Consider the following 17,022-nt stretch of genomic DNA (forward strand, 5'->3'; position numbering starts at 1 on the left):
ATTTATGGTCTGAGAAAGATCAGAGTACCAGTTATTCTGAATTTCCAAAAATAAAAATAAAAAGTAGTTGGGTGATGGTGGTGCATGCCTTTAATCCCAGCACTCAGGAGGCAGATGCAGGTGGATCTCTATGAGTTTAAGTCCAGCCTGGGCTACAGAGTGAGTTCCAGGAAAGGCACAAAGCTACACAGAGAAACCCTGTCATGAAAAACTAACTAACTAACTAACTAACTAACTAACTAACTAACTAACTAACTAACTGAATGAATGAATGAATGAATGAATGAATAAAAAGTAGAAAATGCCCCCAAATTGAATTCTTTTTTTTTATCTGCAGATCACTAATATTTTATTTTAGAGCAACTTCAAATGGTTTAAAGATATTCCCAAGGAATCACTGCTTTATCAAAAGTTGGAATTTTTCAGTTTTATATCTATATAAAACTTATAGATTAAGAAGTATAAAAGTTTAGATACAAAATATGGAATTTAGATGATACAAAAATGTACAAAGAATAAAAGAAAGTAACATTTCCTAGATATAATAGCAGGCAGGGCAGTGGAGTCACACGCCTTTCATCCCAGCACTTGGAAGTCAGGGGCAGGCAGATCCTTGAGTTCCAGGACAGTTTGGTTTACAAAGTGATTTCCAGGATAAAAAGAACTAAACAGAGAAATTTCCTCTTGAAAAAACTAACAAGCAAACAAAAGCAGGCTCTCATAGGTATGGTATTTCAACAGGTCATATATACATTTACTCTCTGGACTTGTTTCTTATCTCCATAAACAGTATCCTTGGCATCGAGGTTGTCAGAAGTGTGGTTCTATAGAGGTTTTCATAACTGAATCAGGGGTGAGTGCCTCTCCTTCTGGCACTGACCACCTGCATGTAACTGTGCCTTACATATTTCAGCTGCCATGTATCTTCTCTTGAGGTCAATTCAAAGCAGAAAAGTCGAAGTTTATTGTCTGGCTCACACTTGATACTAGTCAGTTGTCCATAGACCACCACTTCCATTTCCCCTTTCATTTTTCTTAGTTACCACAAACTCTCCATTCAAATATGTCCCTTTTGCTTGAGAGAAAAGATTCTTAATTTTAGGAGTTCCATAGGCTCTTCTCCTCAGTGTATTTGAGATAACCAACATTCAGTTAACATTGACATTAGACACACAAGAGGCTCCATAAATCTCCAGAAACCCATTGGCACCAAAATAATGTGATATGGTGATGATCTTTTGTGGGATGAACTTGTTCTTTAGGGCTGTGTCAAAAACTTTCACTCTGAAGAATTCAGTCTCAGTAGCCACTGTGTCATGGAACATCCTTTATTTTTATTATTACTAGTAGCAGTAGTAGTAGTAGTAGTAGTAGTAGTAGTAGTAGTAGTAGTTTAATTGCCATGGGTTCCCCTGTCCTCCCCCCTCCCACATCCACCCCCTCTCTTCACCCCCTCCCCTCCATTCTCATCACCTCCAGGACCAGGAAACCCCTGGGAATCCATTCAAACCTGGTGGATTCAGTACAAGCAGGTCCTGTCCCCTCCCTCCAGGCTGAGCATGTGTCACTGTGCAAGCCCAAGGTTCCAAACAGCCAGCTCATGCACTAAGGACAGGTCCTGGTCCCACAGCCTGGGTGTCTCCCATACAGATCAAGCTATTCAATGGTCTCACTTATCCAGAGGGCCTGATCCAGCTGGGGGCTCCACAGCCATTGGGTCATAATTAATGTGCTTCCATTCCATTGGCTATTTGTCCCTGCGCTTTTTGCGTTCTTGGATTCAACAATTCACGCCCTTACAGTCCCTCCTCTTTCTCCATAGTTGGACATCTGGAGCTCCACCTGGGGCCTGGCTGAGGATCTCTACATCCACTTCCATCGGTTATTGGATGAGAGTTCCAAGACGACTGTTAGGGTGTTTAGTCATCTGATCACCAGACTAGGTCAGATCAGGCTTTCTCTCGACCATTGCCAGCAGTCTACAGAGGATGTATCATGGTGGATTTCTGGGGACCTCTCGAGCACTCTGCCTATTCCTGTTCTCATGTGGTCTTCATTTATCATGGTCTATTATTCCTCGTTCTCCCTTTCTGTTCTTGATCCAGCTGGGACCTCCTGCTCTGCTAAGCTTTCTTTCCCTCACATCTTGCCCGTCATTACGCCCACTGTCGTCCAGATTGTTCATGTAGATCTCATCCATTTCTCTGTCATTGGGTGATTCCAGGTCTTTCCTAGGGTCCTGTTTTCTAGGTAGACTCCCTGGAGTTGTAAAGCAGTCTAGTCATCTTTGTTTTACATCTAGTATTCACCTATGAGTGAGTACATACCATGTTTGTCCTTCTGAGTCTGGGTTACCTCATTCAGGATGATTTTTTCTGGATCCATCCATTTGCCTGCAAACCTCATGATGTCATTGTTTTTCTCTGCTGAGTAGTACTCCATTGTGTATATGTACCATATTTTCTTTATCCATTCTTCAGTTGAAGTGCATCCAGGTTGTTTCCAGGTTCTGGCTATTACAAACAATGCTGATATGAACATAGCTGAGCAAATGCCCTTATGGTATGATTGAGCACTCCTTGGGTATATGCCCAAGAGTGCTATAGCTGGGTCTTGGGGGAGATGGATTCCCAATTTTCTAAGGAAGCTCCATATTGATTTTCAAAGTGGCTGTACAAGCTTGCATTCCCACCAGCAGTGGAGGAGAGTTCCCCTTGCTCCACATCCTCTCCAGCATAAGCTGTCTTCTGTGCTTTTGATCTTAGCCACTCTGACAGGTGTAAGGTGGTATCTCAGAGTCGATTTGATTTGCATTTCCCAGATAATTAGAGATGGTGAGCAATTTCTTAAATGTCTTTCAGCCATTTGAACTTCCTCTGTGGAGAATTCTCTCTTTAGTTCTATCTCCCTTTTCTTAATTGGACTGTTGGGCATTTTGATGTATAATTTCTTGAGTTCTTTATATATTCTTCATATCAGCCCTCTGTCAGATGTGGGGTTGGTGAAGACTTTTTCCCATTCTGTAGGATGTTGCTTTGTCTTGTTGACCATGTCCTTTGCTCTACAAAAGCTTCTCAGTTTCAACAGGTACCACTAATTGATTGGTTCTCTCAGTGTCTGTGCTACTGGCGTTATATTTAGAAAGTGATCTCCAGTGCCAATGCATTCAAGAGTACTTCCTAATTTCTCTTCTATCAGGTTCAGACTAACTGGATTTATGTTCAGGTCTTTGATCCACTTGGACTTAAGTTTTGTACACGGTGACATATATGGATCTATTTGCAGCCTTCTACACATTGATATCCAGTTATGCCAACATCATTTGTTGAAGATGCTTTCTTTTTTCCATTGTACATTTTTTGCTTCTTTGTCAAAAATTTTATGTTCATAGGTGTGCTGATTAATGTCAGGGTCTTCAATTCGATGCCATTGGTCCACATGTTGGTTTTTATGCGAGTACCAAGCTGTTTTTATTACAGTAGCTCTGTAGTAGAGCTTGAGGTCGGGCATCATGATGCCTGCAGAGGTTGTTTTATTATACAGGATTCTTTTGGCTATCCTAGGTTTTTTGTTTTTCCATATGAAGTTGAGTATTATTCTTTCCAGATCTGTGAAGAATTGTGTTGGTAATTTGATGGGGATTGCATTGAATCTGTAGATTGCTTTTGGTAAGATCGCCATTTTTACTATGTTAATCCTGCCTATCCATGAGCATGGGAGATCTTTCCATTTTCTGACAACTTCTTCAATTTTTTTTTCATGGACTTAAACTTCTTGTCATATAGGTCCTTCACATGCTTAGTTAGAGTAACCTCAAATGTATTTTATATCATTTGTGGCTATTATAAAGGGTGATGTATCTCTGATTTCCTTCTCAGCCTGTTTGTCTATTGTATATAGAAGGGCTACAGATTTTTGAGTTTATCTTGTATCCTGCTATATTACTGAAGGTTTTTAATAGCTGTATCAGTTCCTTTGTTGAATTTTTGGGGTCACTCATGTACACTATCATGTCATCTGCAAATAGGGAGAGCTTGACTTCTTCCTTTCCAATTTGAACCCCCTTAATTTCTTTATGTTGTCTTATAGCTCTGGCTTAAACTTCAAGTACTATATTGAATAAGTATGGGGAGAGGGGACAGCCTTGCTTAATTCCTGATTTTAGTGGTGTTGCTTTGAGTTTCTCTCCATTTAATTTGATGTTGGCTGTTGGTTTGCTGTAGATTGCCTTTATTATGTTTAGGTATGTTCCCTGTATTCTTGATCACTCCAAGACCTTTATCATGAAGGGGTGTTGGATTTTGTCAAATGCCTTTTCTGCATCTAGTGAGATGATCATGTGTGGTTTTTTTCTTTGAGTTTTTTTATATGGTGTATTACATTGACGGACATTTGTATGTTGAACCACCCTTGCATCCCTGGGATGAAGCCTACTTGATCATTGTGGATAATTGTTTTGATATGTTCTCCCAGTCTGTTTGCCAGAATTTTATTGAGTATTTTTCCACCAATGTTCATGAGGGAGATCGGTCTGTAGTTCTCTTTCTTTGTTTGGTTTAGGAATCAGGGTAATTGTAGCCTCATAGAAGGAGTATAGTAATATTCCTTCTACTTCTATTGTGTGGATCAATTTAAAGAGTATTGGTATTAAGTCTTCTTTGAAGATCTGATAGAATTCTGCAGTGAAACCATCAAGTCCAGGGCTTTTTTTGGTTGGGAGACTTTTAATGATTGATTCTATTTCCTTAGGGATTATTGGACTATTTAAATGGTTTATCTGGCCTTGATTTAACTTAGGTATGTGGTACCTATCCAGAAAATTATCCATTTCTTTTAGATTTTCCAGTTTTGTGGAGTAGAGGTTTTTGAAGTATGACCTGATGATTCTCTGGATTTCCTCATTGTCTGTTGTTATGTTCCCCTTTTCATTTCTGATTTTGTTAATTTGGATGCTCTCTGTCTTTTGGTTACTTTGGATAAGGGCTTATCTATCTTGTTGGTCTTCTCAAAGATCCAACTCTTTGTTTCATTAATCCTTTGTATTGTTCTCTTTATTTCTATTTTATTGATTTCAGCTCTCAATTTGATAATTTCCTGGCATCTGTTCCTCCTGGGAGACTTTGCTTCTTCCTGTTCAAGGGCTTTCAGGTGTGCTGTCAGGTCACTCGCATGAGATTTCTCCAGCTTCTTTATGTGGGCATTCAATGCTCTGAATTTCTCTCTTAGCACTGCTTTCATAGTATCCCATAAGTTTGGGTATGTGGTGTATTCATTTTCATTGATCTCTAAGAAGTCTTTAATTTCTTTCTTTATTTCTTCCTTAACACATTGGTGATTCAGTTGAGCATTATTTAGTTTCCATGAGATTGTAAGATTTCTGTAGTTTTTTTCTGTTTTTGACATCTACCTTTAAACCATGGTGGTCCAATAGAACATAGGAGGTTATTCCAATTGTTTGGTATCTGTTGAGATTTGTTTAGTGGCCAAGTATGTGGTCGATTTTAGAGAAGGTTCCATAGGGTGCTGATAAGAAGGTATATTCTTTTTTGTCTGGGTGGAATGTTCTGTAGATATGGATTAAGTCCATTTTAGCCATAACATCAGTTAAGTCCATTATGTCTCTGTTGAGTTTCAATTTGGCTGATCTGTCCAGAGGTGAAAGTGGGGTGTTGAAGTCTCCCACTATTAATGTGTGGGTTTTTATATGTGATTTAAGCTTTAGTAATGTTTCTTTTACATATGTGGGTGCCCTTTCGTTTGGGACATAAATGTTCAGAATTGAGACTTCATCTTGGTGGATCTTTCCTGCGATGAGTATGTAGTGTCCTTCATCATCTCTTTTGATTGATATTAGTTTGAAGTCTATTTTTCTGGATATTAGGATGCCTACACCAGCTTCCTTCTTAAGACCATTTGATTGGAAAGTCTTTTCCCAGCCTTTTATTCTTAGGAGATGTCTGTCTTTGAATTTGAGGTGTGTTTCACGTATGCAGCAGAAAGATGGGTCCTGTTTTTGTATCCATTCTGTTATTGTGTGTCTTTTTATAGGTGAATTAAGTCCATTGTTATTAAGGGATATTAATGACCAGTGATTGTTTGTTCCTGTTGTTATTTTTATTTTTTGGTGGTGGCGTGTGTGTACTTCTCTTCTTTTGGGTTTACTGCTGTGGTGTTATCTATTGCCTGCATTTTCATGGGTCTGTCTGCCTTCCTTAGGTTGGAATTTTGATTCTAGTGCTTTCTGTAGGACTGGGTTTGTGGATAAGTATTATGTAAATCTGGTTTTGTCTTGGATGGTCTTGTTCACTCCATCTATGATGACTGAAAGTTTTTTTGGGTATATTAGTCAATGCTGATATCCATGTTCTCTTAGTGTCTGCATTATTTCTGTCCAGGTCCTTCTGGCTTTCAAAGTCTCCATTGAGAAATCGGGTGTTATTCTGATGGGTTTGCCTTTATAAGTCACTTGGCCTTTTTCCTTTGCTGTCCTTAATATTGTTTCTTCATTCTGTACGTTTAGTTGTTTAATTATTATGTGGTGAGGGGACTTTTGGGGGGGGTCTAGTCTGTTTGGTGTTCTATAGGCTTTTTTTTATCTTCATAGGAATTTCCTTCTTTAAGTTGGGAAAGTTTTCTTCTATGATCTTGTTAAATATATTTTCTGTGCCTTTGAGTTGGTATTCTTCTCCTTCCTCTATCCCTATTATTCGTAGGTTTGGTCTTTTCATGATGTCCCAAATTTCTTGGTCATTTTGGGTCATGACTTTGTTGGCTTTAGTGTTTTCTTTGACTGATGAATCTATTTCTTCTACTGTATCTTCAACACCAGAGATCTTCTCTTCCATATCTTGCATTCTGTTGGTTATACTTGCCTCTGAAGTTCCTGTTTGATTACTCAGATTTTCTATTTCCAGCATTACTTCTGCTAGTGTCTTCTTCAGTTTTCCTATTTCCCTCTTCAGGTCTTGGACTGTCTCCCTTGCTTTTTCATGATTTTCTTTCAAGGACTTATTGTTTTATTCTCCTTTAATTGTCCTTTCCTCTAGTTTTTTTTTTTTTTATAGCTTTCTTCCCATTTTTTGTTTGTCTGTTCCTCTACTTTATTTTTGATTTCTTCTATATAAGGCTCTAGCCTCTTCATGATGTTACTTATAAGGTTGTTTTCTTCTTCTTCTTCCATTCTGTGATGTTCAGGTCTAGCTGTTGGAGAAGGGCTAGGTTCTGGTGATGCTGTATTGCTCTTTATTTTGTTGTATGTACTTCTGCCTTGGCATCTGCCCATCTCCTCTTGGATTCATTCTTGGTCTTATCAGTGTACTTGGTCCTGAGAGAGCTGACAGATTTAGGGAGCCTCTCTCTGGTCCAGATGGAAGCTCTGGGCCAGATGGGAGCTGTGGCCCAGATGAGAGTGTTGGCCGGATAGGAGCTGGAGGGCTGGACTCTGAGACTCGGGAAGTCCCTCGGGTCTCCTTATTTGTCCAGATGGTAGCTCCTCTTGTCCAGTTTGGAGTTCCTCTGTTCCAGATGGGAGTTCTGGGGCAGGATGGAAGGTGGGGGCTGGTGTCTAAGTCTCAGGAAGTGGCTGGGGTCTCCGGCAGATTGATGTGGGGGCAGGGCGTGTAGGTTGTAGGGTTCACCAGAGGATCTTGGAGAGGGGGAGCCTTCCCACTGTGGATGGGGTGTCCTGCCCTATGGCCAGAACCTGGGGCCCACTTGGACAGGTCTTCACTGGAGTGGCTGGTATGCCCAGCTGTGACCCAGGTGTGGGCCTCTCTGGATGTGACCCCAGGCACTCACCTCTGGTCCAGATGGGAGTTTCAGGGCAGTATGGAAGCTTGGGCCTGGTCTCTGATTCTCAGGAAGTGGCTGGGGTCTCTGGCAGATGGGTGTAGTGGCAGGGTGTGGAGATTTCAGGGTCTGCCTGCAGTCTTGGAAAAGGGGATCCTTCCCGTAGGGCCTGCCATTTACAGGAAACTGGGGCCAAGTTGGGCAGGTCAACCCGGGATGGCCTGTGTCCAGTGGTGGGACCTAGGGTCAGTTGCATCTCTGACTATAACCCCAGGTACTCACCTCTCCAAATTGAATTCTTAAGGAAACAGTATAAACATTATCATTTCTTATAGTTTATGGGGTCACGGAACTTGAAACATTCTCAGCTAGACTTCTGTGTCTGACTGTGTTATTGTCAGACATGGAGTTAGGAGGGCTGTGACAATACAGTCTTATTCATGTATGACTTTTGTATACTTTATATATGAGAATGTGGAGTTAACTTCATTGCCTAACTTGGGGCATCCTCACCTATGGCACTGGTCAGAGAGCTGATGGCTTATTAAAGATGGATATTTTTATTTTGTGTTATGTGTGCATGTCTCTCTGTTTGTGTTATCTGGCAGGCCAAAAGAGGGTGTTAGAACTCCTGGGGGTAGTAAACTGCCTAGTGTGAGTGCTGGAATCTGAACTTTGGCCCCCCACACAAACTCTGGCCCTCTAACCATCCAGCCATTTCTCCAGTGCAGCCATTCAGGTATCTAAGTCAGCATCTCTAGAGAACCGGATGGAGGGTCCTTAGCCTTGTATTGCCATGTGTCAGCAATTAAAATGTGGTTTCCATGATAGTTTGAGTAACAAACCAGTGCAGATTCAAAAGAAGACTGTCACACCTGCTTTGTAAGATCAAGGAATGGCAGACTCTTTCTCTAAGGAGCATATGGGATGTGCAGTACTGATAGTCTAGATCCCAGATACACAGTCAAATGGAGATGTGAAGAAGAGGAAAATAGAAAAATGGAAGGAGAGCAATAGGCTGGAATGAGCCAAGTCTTAGAGTAGTTGTTGCAGACTGGATTTGAATACAGAAAATAAGGGAATGTTATTCTTCCCCTAATCCAATTCAGTGTCCTCTGCATGCATAGATATGTACTAATCCAGGACAAGACATGTGGATGTGTAGTTGGAGATCATAGTAGAAACAATGGACAAGGTAATTCCATGTCAGGGACTAAGATGGTGGTATAATATTAGTCTTATTTCTTCCATTTACTTTCAGCAATTTTAACATTAGCATAATTTAAAATGTGAGCTGTGCAGAACATGCATTGATGGAGTAACAGGGGCCTCATGGTTTCCCAATTGGACCAGTGTACTAGTCACTGAAATATGGTTTCTATGGCAATGATTTCAATGTGCTTACTATACATTTGTCATCCCAGAACTATTTCATTTGAGATTTTTACCAGTAGCATCATCTCAGTAGTAAAGATCCAAGCCACAGTGTAGTGGTGATAGAGGGGTCACCAGTTTATTTTCCCTTTCTTGTTGAAGATGAGCTCATTAGGATCTTCTTTACACAGATGTAATTTATAGAGATGATTCAGAAAGTAGATTTTAGATATTTTAGACAGGAACCAATGGATTCTCTTTCTCTGCCTTTCTGTAACTGTGAGAGCCTAGAAATGTAACATAGCATCATTAAATAAACACATATGTGTATATATATATATATATATATATATATATATATATATATATATATATACTTTAATAGATTTGTGGCAAGCTCAGTGAGAAGATTATTATTGTGGCTTCTAATATTACTTCCAAAGAAATGAATCAGCCATAGGTTCTCAGAAGCAATCATTGTAGATTATTAGACTCTTAGGTTGGTTTTTTAGAATGTTCATTTTAATATATTACATACAGGTAATAGAATTTCCTAGTTTATTACATTGCATTCTAAGGAGTAGAGTATAGCTGTGCTTGAGACCAGTTCCAAGACTGGCATCAGCATTAACTTAATTTTAGGTAGGTAAAGAATACACCTCCAGAGATATAGAAGTGTCCTCCAGTGAGCATGTGCCTAGAGACACGGGCATGTCTTCCAGTGAGGGTGTACAACAGTTCCTGAAGTAAGCGGTAAGTGTCAGTCTGAGCTGGCTCTCAACTATCCCATGATTTTTCCTATTAGGTTGTTGAGTGAGATGACAGAGGTTTGTCATCACTGAGTCCTCATCTGTACTCCTACAAGAAACAGTTCTGGACCACAGTTCCATAGTTGCAATTCAATTCCTTTTCACAGCATTGTGACTACAGCAAAAATGAAATTGGATATTCTGTGGTGTGGTGTTTAAATTTACATAACATGCATGAGATGTACTTTTAATCTACTTGGCTTTTATTTATTATTCAAATATGAGTAAATCAAAATTTGTACTGAAAACACCATTTTTTTATATGCACAAAGAACAGTGAATTTAAAAAAAGCACTGCAGCTTTTTTTTTTTTTTTCATTTCTCTTTACAACAGTGGTTCTTAGTCTGTGGGTTATGACCCCTTTGGGGGTCACGTATCAGATATCCTGTTTATCAGAGGCTTATATTATGATTAATATAATATAAGCAAGTTACCATTGTGAAGTAACAACAAAATGATTTTATGGTTAGAGGTGACCATCACATGAGGAACTTTATTAGAAGGTCATAGCATTAGGGATGTTGAGGACCACTGCTTTATAAGACCATTATGCCCACAAGAATGGCGGGATTTTGACACTGTCATTTATATTAGACTTCACAATTATAAAATAGTTGTTTCCTAAACATTAATGAACTGCCTTCAAATGTTCCTGACTTAATCATTGTTACATTCTTCCTCCCTCAGCATTTTGCTGATGTCACATTATCAACTAGATCTCAGTTAGATGCATGTGTTATACACAGTCATGGGCTCTGAGAGAAAGAAACCTTAGCTCTTGTGTCCACTTAGAATTCCATAAATGTATACATTAGTCATTTGCTGCAAATCAGCTGCATTCTTGGGTAACATTGATGAAAACACAGACTCTGACCTCTAGATTCAGTTGTAGACAAGACAAAGTATTTACCAACCATGTAATGATATATGTTAGGACAAAAGCAGTAACCAGGCTGTTTGTACTCAGGAGGGCTATTTTACTTAGATATGGTAATGAAGAAGTGATCACTAAGTTAGCTCTGTTGAGATATAGAAAATTCCATAATAAATGAAGATCACATGAGAACAGGAATAGACAGAGTGCTGGAGAGGTCCCCCAAAATCCACAATGATACATCCTCTATAGACTGCTGGCAATGGTCAAGAGAAAGCCTGATCTGACCTAGTCCAGTGATCAGATGGCTAAACACCCTAATTGTCGTGCTGGAACTCTCATCCAATAACTGATGGAAGTGGATGCAGAGATCCTCAGCCAGGCCCCAGGTGGAGCTCCAGGTGTCCAACTGTCGAGAAAGAGGAGGGTCTGCAAGAGCGTGAATTGTTGAATCCAAGATTGCAAAAAGCACAGGTCAAATAGCCAAATGAATGGAAGCACATGAATTGTGAACCAAAGGCTGTGGAGCCCCCAGCTGGATCAGGCCCTCTGGATAAGTGAGACAATTGAATAGCTTGATCTGCTTGGGAGGTGCCCAGTCTGTGGGACCAGGATCTGTCCTTAGTGCATGAGCTGGCTGTTTGAAACCTTGGGCTTACACAGGGACACTTTGCTCAGTCTGGAAGGAGGTGACAGTACCTGCCTGTACTGAATCCACCAGGTTTAAATGAATCCCCAGGGGTGCCTTGATCCTGGAGGACATGGGAATGGAGGGGAGGGGCTGGGGGGAAAGGTGGGGGTGGGGGTGGGAGTGAGGAGGACAGGGGAACCCATGGCTGATGTATAAAATTTAAAACACATAATAATAAAGGGGAAAAAAGAAAATTCAAAGAAAATCTATTGTCTTGGAGTCAGGGGAAGTCAAGAGAGAATATGTGCCCAGGGCTTTATAGAAAACTGTGCAAATGTACTATAACTGATAGAGAGAAGGAAGCCACTGAAGGAGTCTCTCTGTCTCCTGAAGAAAGTGGTAACCAAGTCAGAAAGAGTCCTTTGTGCTACACTACAGTACTGTGGTAGTTTGAATGTAATGCGGCACTGCAAGGTGTGGCTTTGTTAAAATGAGTACTGTCTTGTTAATAGAAATATGTCACTGTGGGGTCAGACTTGAGGTTTCCTACGCTCAAGATACCAAATGTCTCAGTAGACTTCCTATTGCTTGCAAGATGCAAGACTCTCACCTCTAGCACTATATCTGCCAGCATGCTACCGTGAACCCAACAATGATGATAGTGGACTGAACCTCTGAAACTGTTAAGTGAGCCTCCTCAATTAAATGTATTTGATTATAAGTGTTGCCATCATCATGGTGTCTCTTCAGAGCAGTAGGAACAATAAATAAGACAGTTGCTGTATTAGAATCTAGGTATTGTAAGAAAATTAACTTTTAAGAAGACAGATTCGTCCTCTTTAAAATGGAAATGGTGTATATTAAGTGATTATTTTGAGAATGAGGTAATCAAGTCATATACAGTATCTATTGTATAATGATTGCAAGTTAAACATACATGTGTACCTTGTCTCTGGGTTGATATGTGTGTACACTTTACAGCAGGGTAAACAAGTCTACTTCAGGTATAAGAGTTTGAATAATCACTGAATAAGTCCATGTGGAGACCCACTCCTTACTAGTTTTTCATTTATGGACCTATAGAGAAACTCATCACTGAATATACTAAATATAGCAGTAGGAGACAGATGGCATAATGTTATAATGAACACAAGCTACTCATTTTAAGATCTTATGGTATTTGAAAATTCAGGGACATATATTTGTCCTTAGTAGATGTGTACAGGGCTATGAGTAGAAAGGCATAGATAGTATGCACATGTAAGTTTGAATGTGAATAGAAGTGATTTTTGATCTGTTTACAGGGCTAGTAGTAGGCAGAAAGTTTTAGTATGTGTGTGCAGCGTTATGTGAATAAATAAGATTAGTGGCATATGTAAGGATGAGAGCTTAGAAGAATTTAGTGTTTACATGTAAGGTCAGCTATAAGTTTTAATATGCCTGTGCAAGGTGGACTGTGAGGAGAAATATCTCCACAGTGGAAATATTAGCATATGAGCAGGATATAAGTCTGTAGTGACCATGACAGGCTGTGTTTCTTGAATATCATATTCACTGATTAACATACACCTTTTCCAAGAGGAGAGAAGACTGGATTAAATCTGAAAGAAAAGAGTAAAGCCAAGTAAACCTGATTACTAAAGATCAGGTGGAGAACAGAGTATTTTGGAGGATTTCAGAAAACATTCACAGATTCTAAATGGGGGTGTGAGCCAATCAAAATGCTTTTCAGATGTCACTCTGATTGTGACATGCAGATAAGAGACAGGGATGAATGTTAAGGCTTGATTCTCTAGTCCTGAAAAACGATGATTGTGATACACAGTAGAGTGGGGGGAGGTAAGAATAGGAATGGATATGAGATAAGATCAGGAGCTTTGATTAAGACCCTTGTTGTATATTTGATTGAAAATGGGGTAGAAGAGTGTTAAGAATCCAAAGTAGCTTCACCACTACTTACAAAAATAGAGAACATACTGGAATTTTTAGTGGAAGAAACAGCACCAATTAGTATGTAGCTCTTTCACCTGGAAATCACTGGTCCACCTGATACCAGTGGAAAGCTGTGTAGAGTACTGCAAACTGACTTTAAGTTTATGGTCAAATAAACACAGTTTGTGAAAAACACCTTTTTCTCTAAGGAACAGCCAGCAGCCAACAGGGAAAGTAGGAGAAATGGTCTGTGACATTCCCGAGAGAACAGTTTCCAATGAGAAAGGCGACAGAGGCCCTGGAAAAATGTTGAAAGGAAAGAAAGATTGAAGATTGAGGCATCTATGAGCAACTATGAAATAGTTTGGGACAGAATTTATGCTTAAGTGTCATGACAGCAAGTAGGAAAGAAGGAAAATTCTTGAAAGGAGTTTGAGCTCAAAGATTGAAGGCAAGTGTCTTTGTGTGGGTTGTCTATTGCTTTGAAGAGACAGCATGAGCATGCCATTTGTTATAAAGAAAAACTTTTCATTGAGGCTGGCTTACACTTCAGCAGTTTATTCCAATATCATGGTAGGAAGCATAGTGGCATGCAGGCAGACACGGTGCTGGAAAACGAGCTGAAAGTTCTATATCTTGATCCACAGACAACAGGAAGTGAACTGCACGGTGGATATAACTTGAGCATAAGAGACCTCAAAGACCACCTCCACAGTTACACACTTCCTCCAACAAGGCCATGCCTCCTAATAGTGCCAATCTCTAGGGGCCAAGCATTTAAACACATGAGTGTAGTTGGTTTCTTCATACTCTTTGCTCTTTTGGCTATTTGCTCTTTGGTGGGGCCATCACCCGGCTCCCAACTAAACATACATGGAGTCTTATTCTTACTTATAAATATCCTTCCTTAGCTTAGCTTATTTCTAGTCAGCTTTTCTTAACTTAAATTATCCTGACAATCTTTTGCCTCTGGGCTTTTACCTCTCTCTATTTCTGTATATCTTTTCTTTCCTTCTTATTTTATGTCTGCTTGTGTGGCTGGGTGGCTAGCCCTTGAAGTCTTCTTCTCCTTCTTTTCCTTGCTCCTCCAACCTCTCCTCCTAGGTCTCTCCTCCTATTTATTCTCTCTGCTTGCCAGCCCTGCCCACACTTTCTCCTGCTTTGCTGTTGGCCATTCATCTCTTTATTAGACCAATCAGTTTCTCTCTCTCTCTCTCTCTCTCTCTCTCTCTCTCTCTCTCTCTCTCTCTTCCCTCTCTCCCTCTCTCCCTCTCTCTCTCTTCTCCCTCCCTTCTTTCTTTCTTTATTCATTTATTTCAGCAGTGCTGAACTATGGCCTTTTGCATGCTAAGTTATCACTCTATCCAGGACAATATCCCTTTTCTATCCATTTTTCTTTCTTTGTATGTGTGTGTGTGTGTGTGTGTGTGTGTGTGTGTGTGTGTGTGTGTGTGTGTGAGAGAGAGAGAGAGAGAGAGAGAGAGAGAGAGAGAGAAAGTAACTAAGTTGTTTATGTTAGCCTTGAACTCGTTGAACAGCTGGTATCATAGGTCTGTGTTAATAAGCCTAAGTGATTCATTTTACGTTTTAGGATAAAAATTTATTTGCTTTATTAAGCTGATATTTGGAAAGAGTGAGAAGATCTGAAAAGTAGGCTTATTTTTATGGCATTTGGGATTGTGTGAAATGTTGTGTCATCAATATTCTTGTAACATATCATCCTTTCTCCTGTGTTGTTTATTTAATACCTTGATGAATTCTGAATTAGGAATATCCACTAAATCTTAGAAGAGGACTTACAGTTAAGCTTCCTTAGCCACCGGGAGTTTTTGACATGTATTTTGAAATGCCAGGAAAGACTTCAAGTAAAGTTTAAGACAATTGGGAAAAAGCAAACAAACAAACAACAAAAAACCCAAACCTATGTCTTAATCATTGTTCTCTTGCTATGAAGAGACACCATAACCATGGGAACAGTTAGAAATGAAAGCCTTTAGTTGAGGATTGCTTAGAGTTTTAGAGGTTTAGTCAGTTATTGTCATGGCAGGGACATGGTGTCATACAGAACGACATGGTGCTGGAGATGTTGAGAGTTTTATATCCAGATCAGCAAGCAGTAGGAAGAGACTTTGGGCCATACTTGGGCTTCTGAAGCCCCCAGGACCACCTCCAGTGACACATTTGCTCTTTAAAGGCCACACCTACTCCAACCAGCCACACCTTCTAATCCTTTCAAATAGCTTCACTTCCTAATCATTCAAATAGATGAGCCTATGGGGACCATTCCTCTCCATGCCACCAGATTTCACTCACTGACCCCCACTGGCTTGTACCCACATCATAATGCAAAAATGAATGGAGTCCAACTTTAAAAGTCCACATAATCTCTGAGTCTCAACGGAAGTCTCTTGAGACTCAAGGCCATCTCTTAACCGTGGCCCCTATAAAGTCAAAATGGCAAAGCAGATTATATACTTCCAACATATAATGTCACAGTATATACATTACCATTCCAGAATGAAGCAAAAGGATCATTGTGAGGAAACAGGACCAAAGTAAGACTGAAATCCAACAGGGCAAATTCTAAATTCTGTATCCCTATGTCTGATATCAAAGTGCTCTTCAGATCTCCAGCTTCTGTCAGCTTTATTGACAACAACATACTGCTTTCTCTTGAGCTGGTTATATACCTGATCTTCAGCTTTCCTTGGCTGGTTCCCCATAATTCTGGTGTCTCCAACATCTTGAATTCTCTAAGACAATCCAGGCTTCACCTTCACACATGGCCTTTCTGGGACTCAATGTAGTTACACTCTTAGGATTCTGCCATGATATAGCTGCATGACCACACATGAGCAGTTCAGAAGTTAAGCAAAGGTTCTTAGGTCTTACATCGTCATCAGTGTGTGCTGGTGATTATGTATGTGCGGTATGGTCATGCAATCTGCACATATGTGGCGTAGCTCTGTAAGCTCACCTGTGCTTAACGGGCCATCACTCAGACCCTACCCACCCTCTCTCTTTGTTCTGTTCTCTCTCCCCCCACAACATCTTTCCCTCTGCTCTCACCACTTTTGTCCCCCCAGGCCTGGTTCTTCTGCCCTCACCCCAGTTCCTCCTAATAAAGCTCTGATACTGGGTAGTGGTGGCCATGCCTCCAGACCTCTCTGCATAGTAACCAGCTTAGTAACCAAGCACTGCTTGTCATTCTTACTTACATATGCCCCTGACATATGCCTAATCTCAGCAGCTTTCTTTAGTCATAGAAGGGGATTCCACAACCCCTTTCTCCTGTCCTTGACTCTAAAGCTAGAACTACATGGCTGAAGCTGCCAAGTTCTAGGGCTTGCTGGGCCTGGAACACAGCCTTCTTGTTTAATCACATCTTTACCAACTTTCTGATTTTGATAGTTTCCTTCACTGCTTAAGCTTTTCTTTAATTCTTTTTTACTTGTTGGAAGCTTAGCTGGGCAGGGTCCTGCCCTGAGGTCACCACTCCCTTTATTCCGTCTATCCTCAGGCTTTTCTTTAAACGTTTTAATCTCCTTGAGCCCCGAATTTAGTTTCATTATCCTTCCTGGTGCTCTTTTCCCTTCAAACTGTACGCTTTTTA

At 40.3% G+C, this 17,022-nt stretch overlaps 2 protein-coding genes across 2 annotated transcripts in view; one reads left to right on the forward strand and one right to left on the reverse strand.

Annotated features, from left to right (window-relative positions):
• The window catches only part of Pcdh15 (protocadherin related 15), a 1,427,876-nt gene that overhangs the window by 652,574 nt on the left and 758,280 nt on the right, over positions 1-17,022 (forward strand). The gene's annotated exons all lie outside the window — the stretch shown is intronic.
• Positions 848-1,325, reverse strand: LOC118569420 (interferon-activable protein 204-like). The gene is made up of 2 exons (XM_036167167.1): positions 1,175-1,325; positions 848-1,023 (listed from the first exon to the last, which is right to left on the reverse strand). Exons 1-2 carry the CDS (start codon positions 1,323-1,325, stop codon positions 848-850), a joined length of 327 nt encoding a protein of 108 aa, XP_036023060.1.

Source organism: Onychomys torridus, chromosome 18 (genome assembly GCF_903995425.1).
Source record: "Onychomys torridus chromosome 18, mOncTor1.1, whole genome shotgun sequence".
NCBI classification, from domain to species: Eukaryota; Metazoa; Chordata; class Mammalia; order Rodentia; family Cricetidae; genus Onychomys; species Onychomys torridus.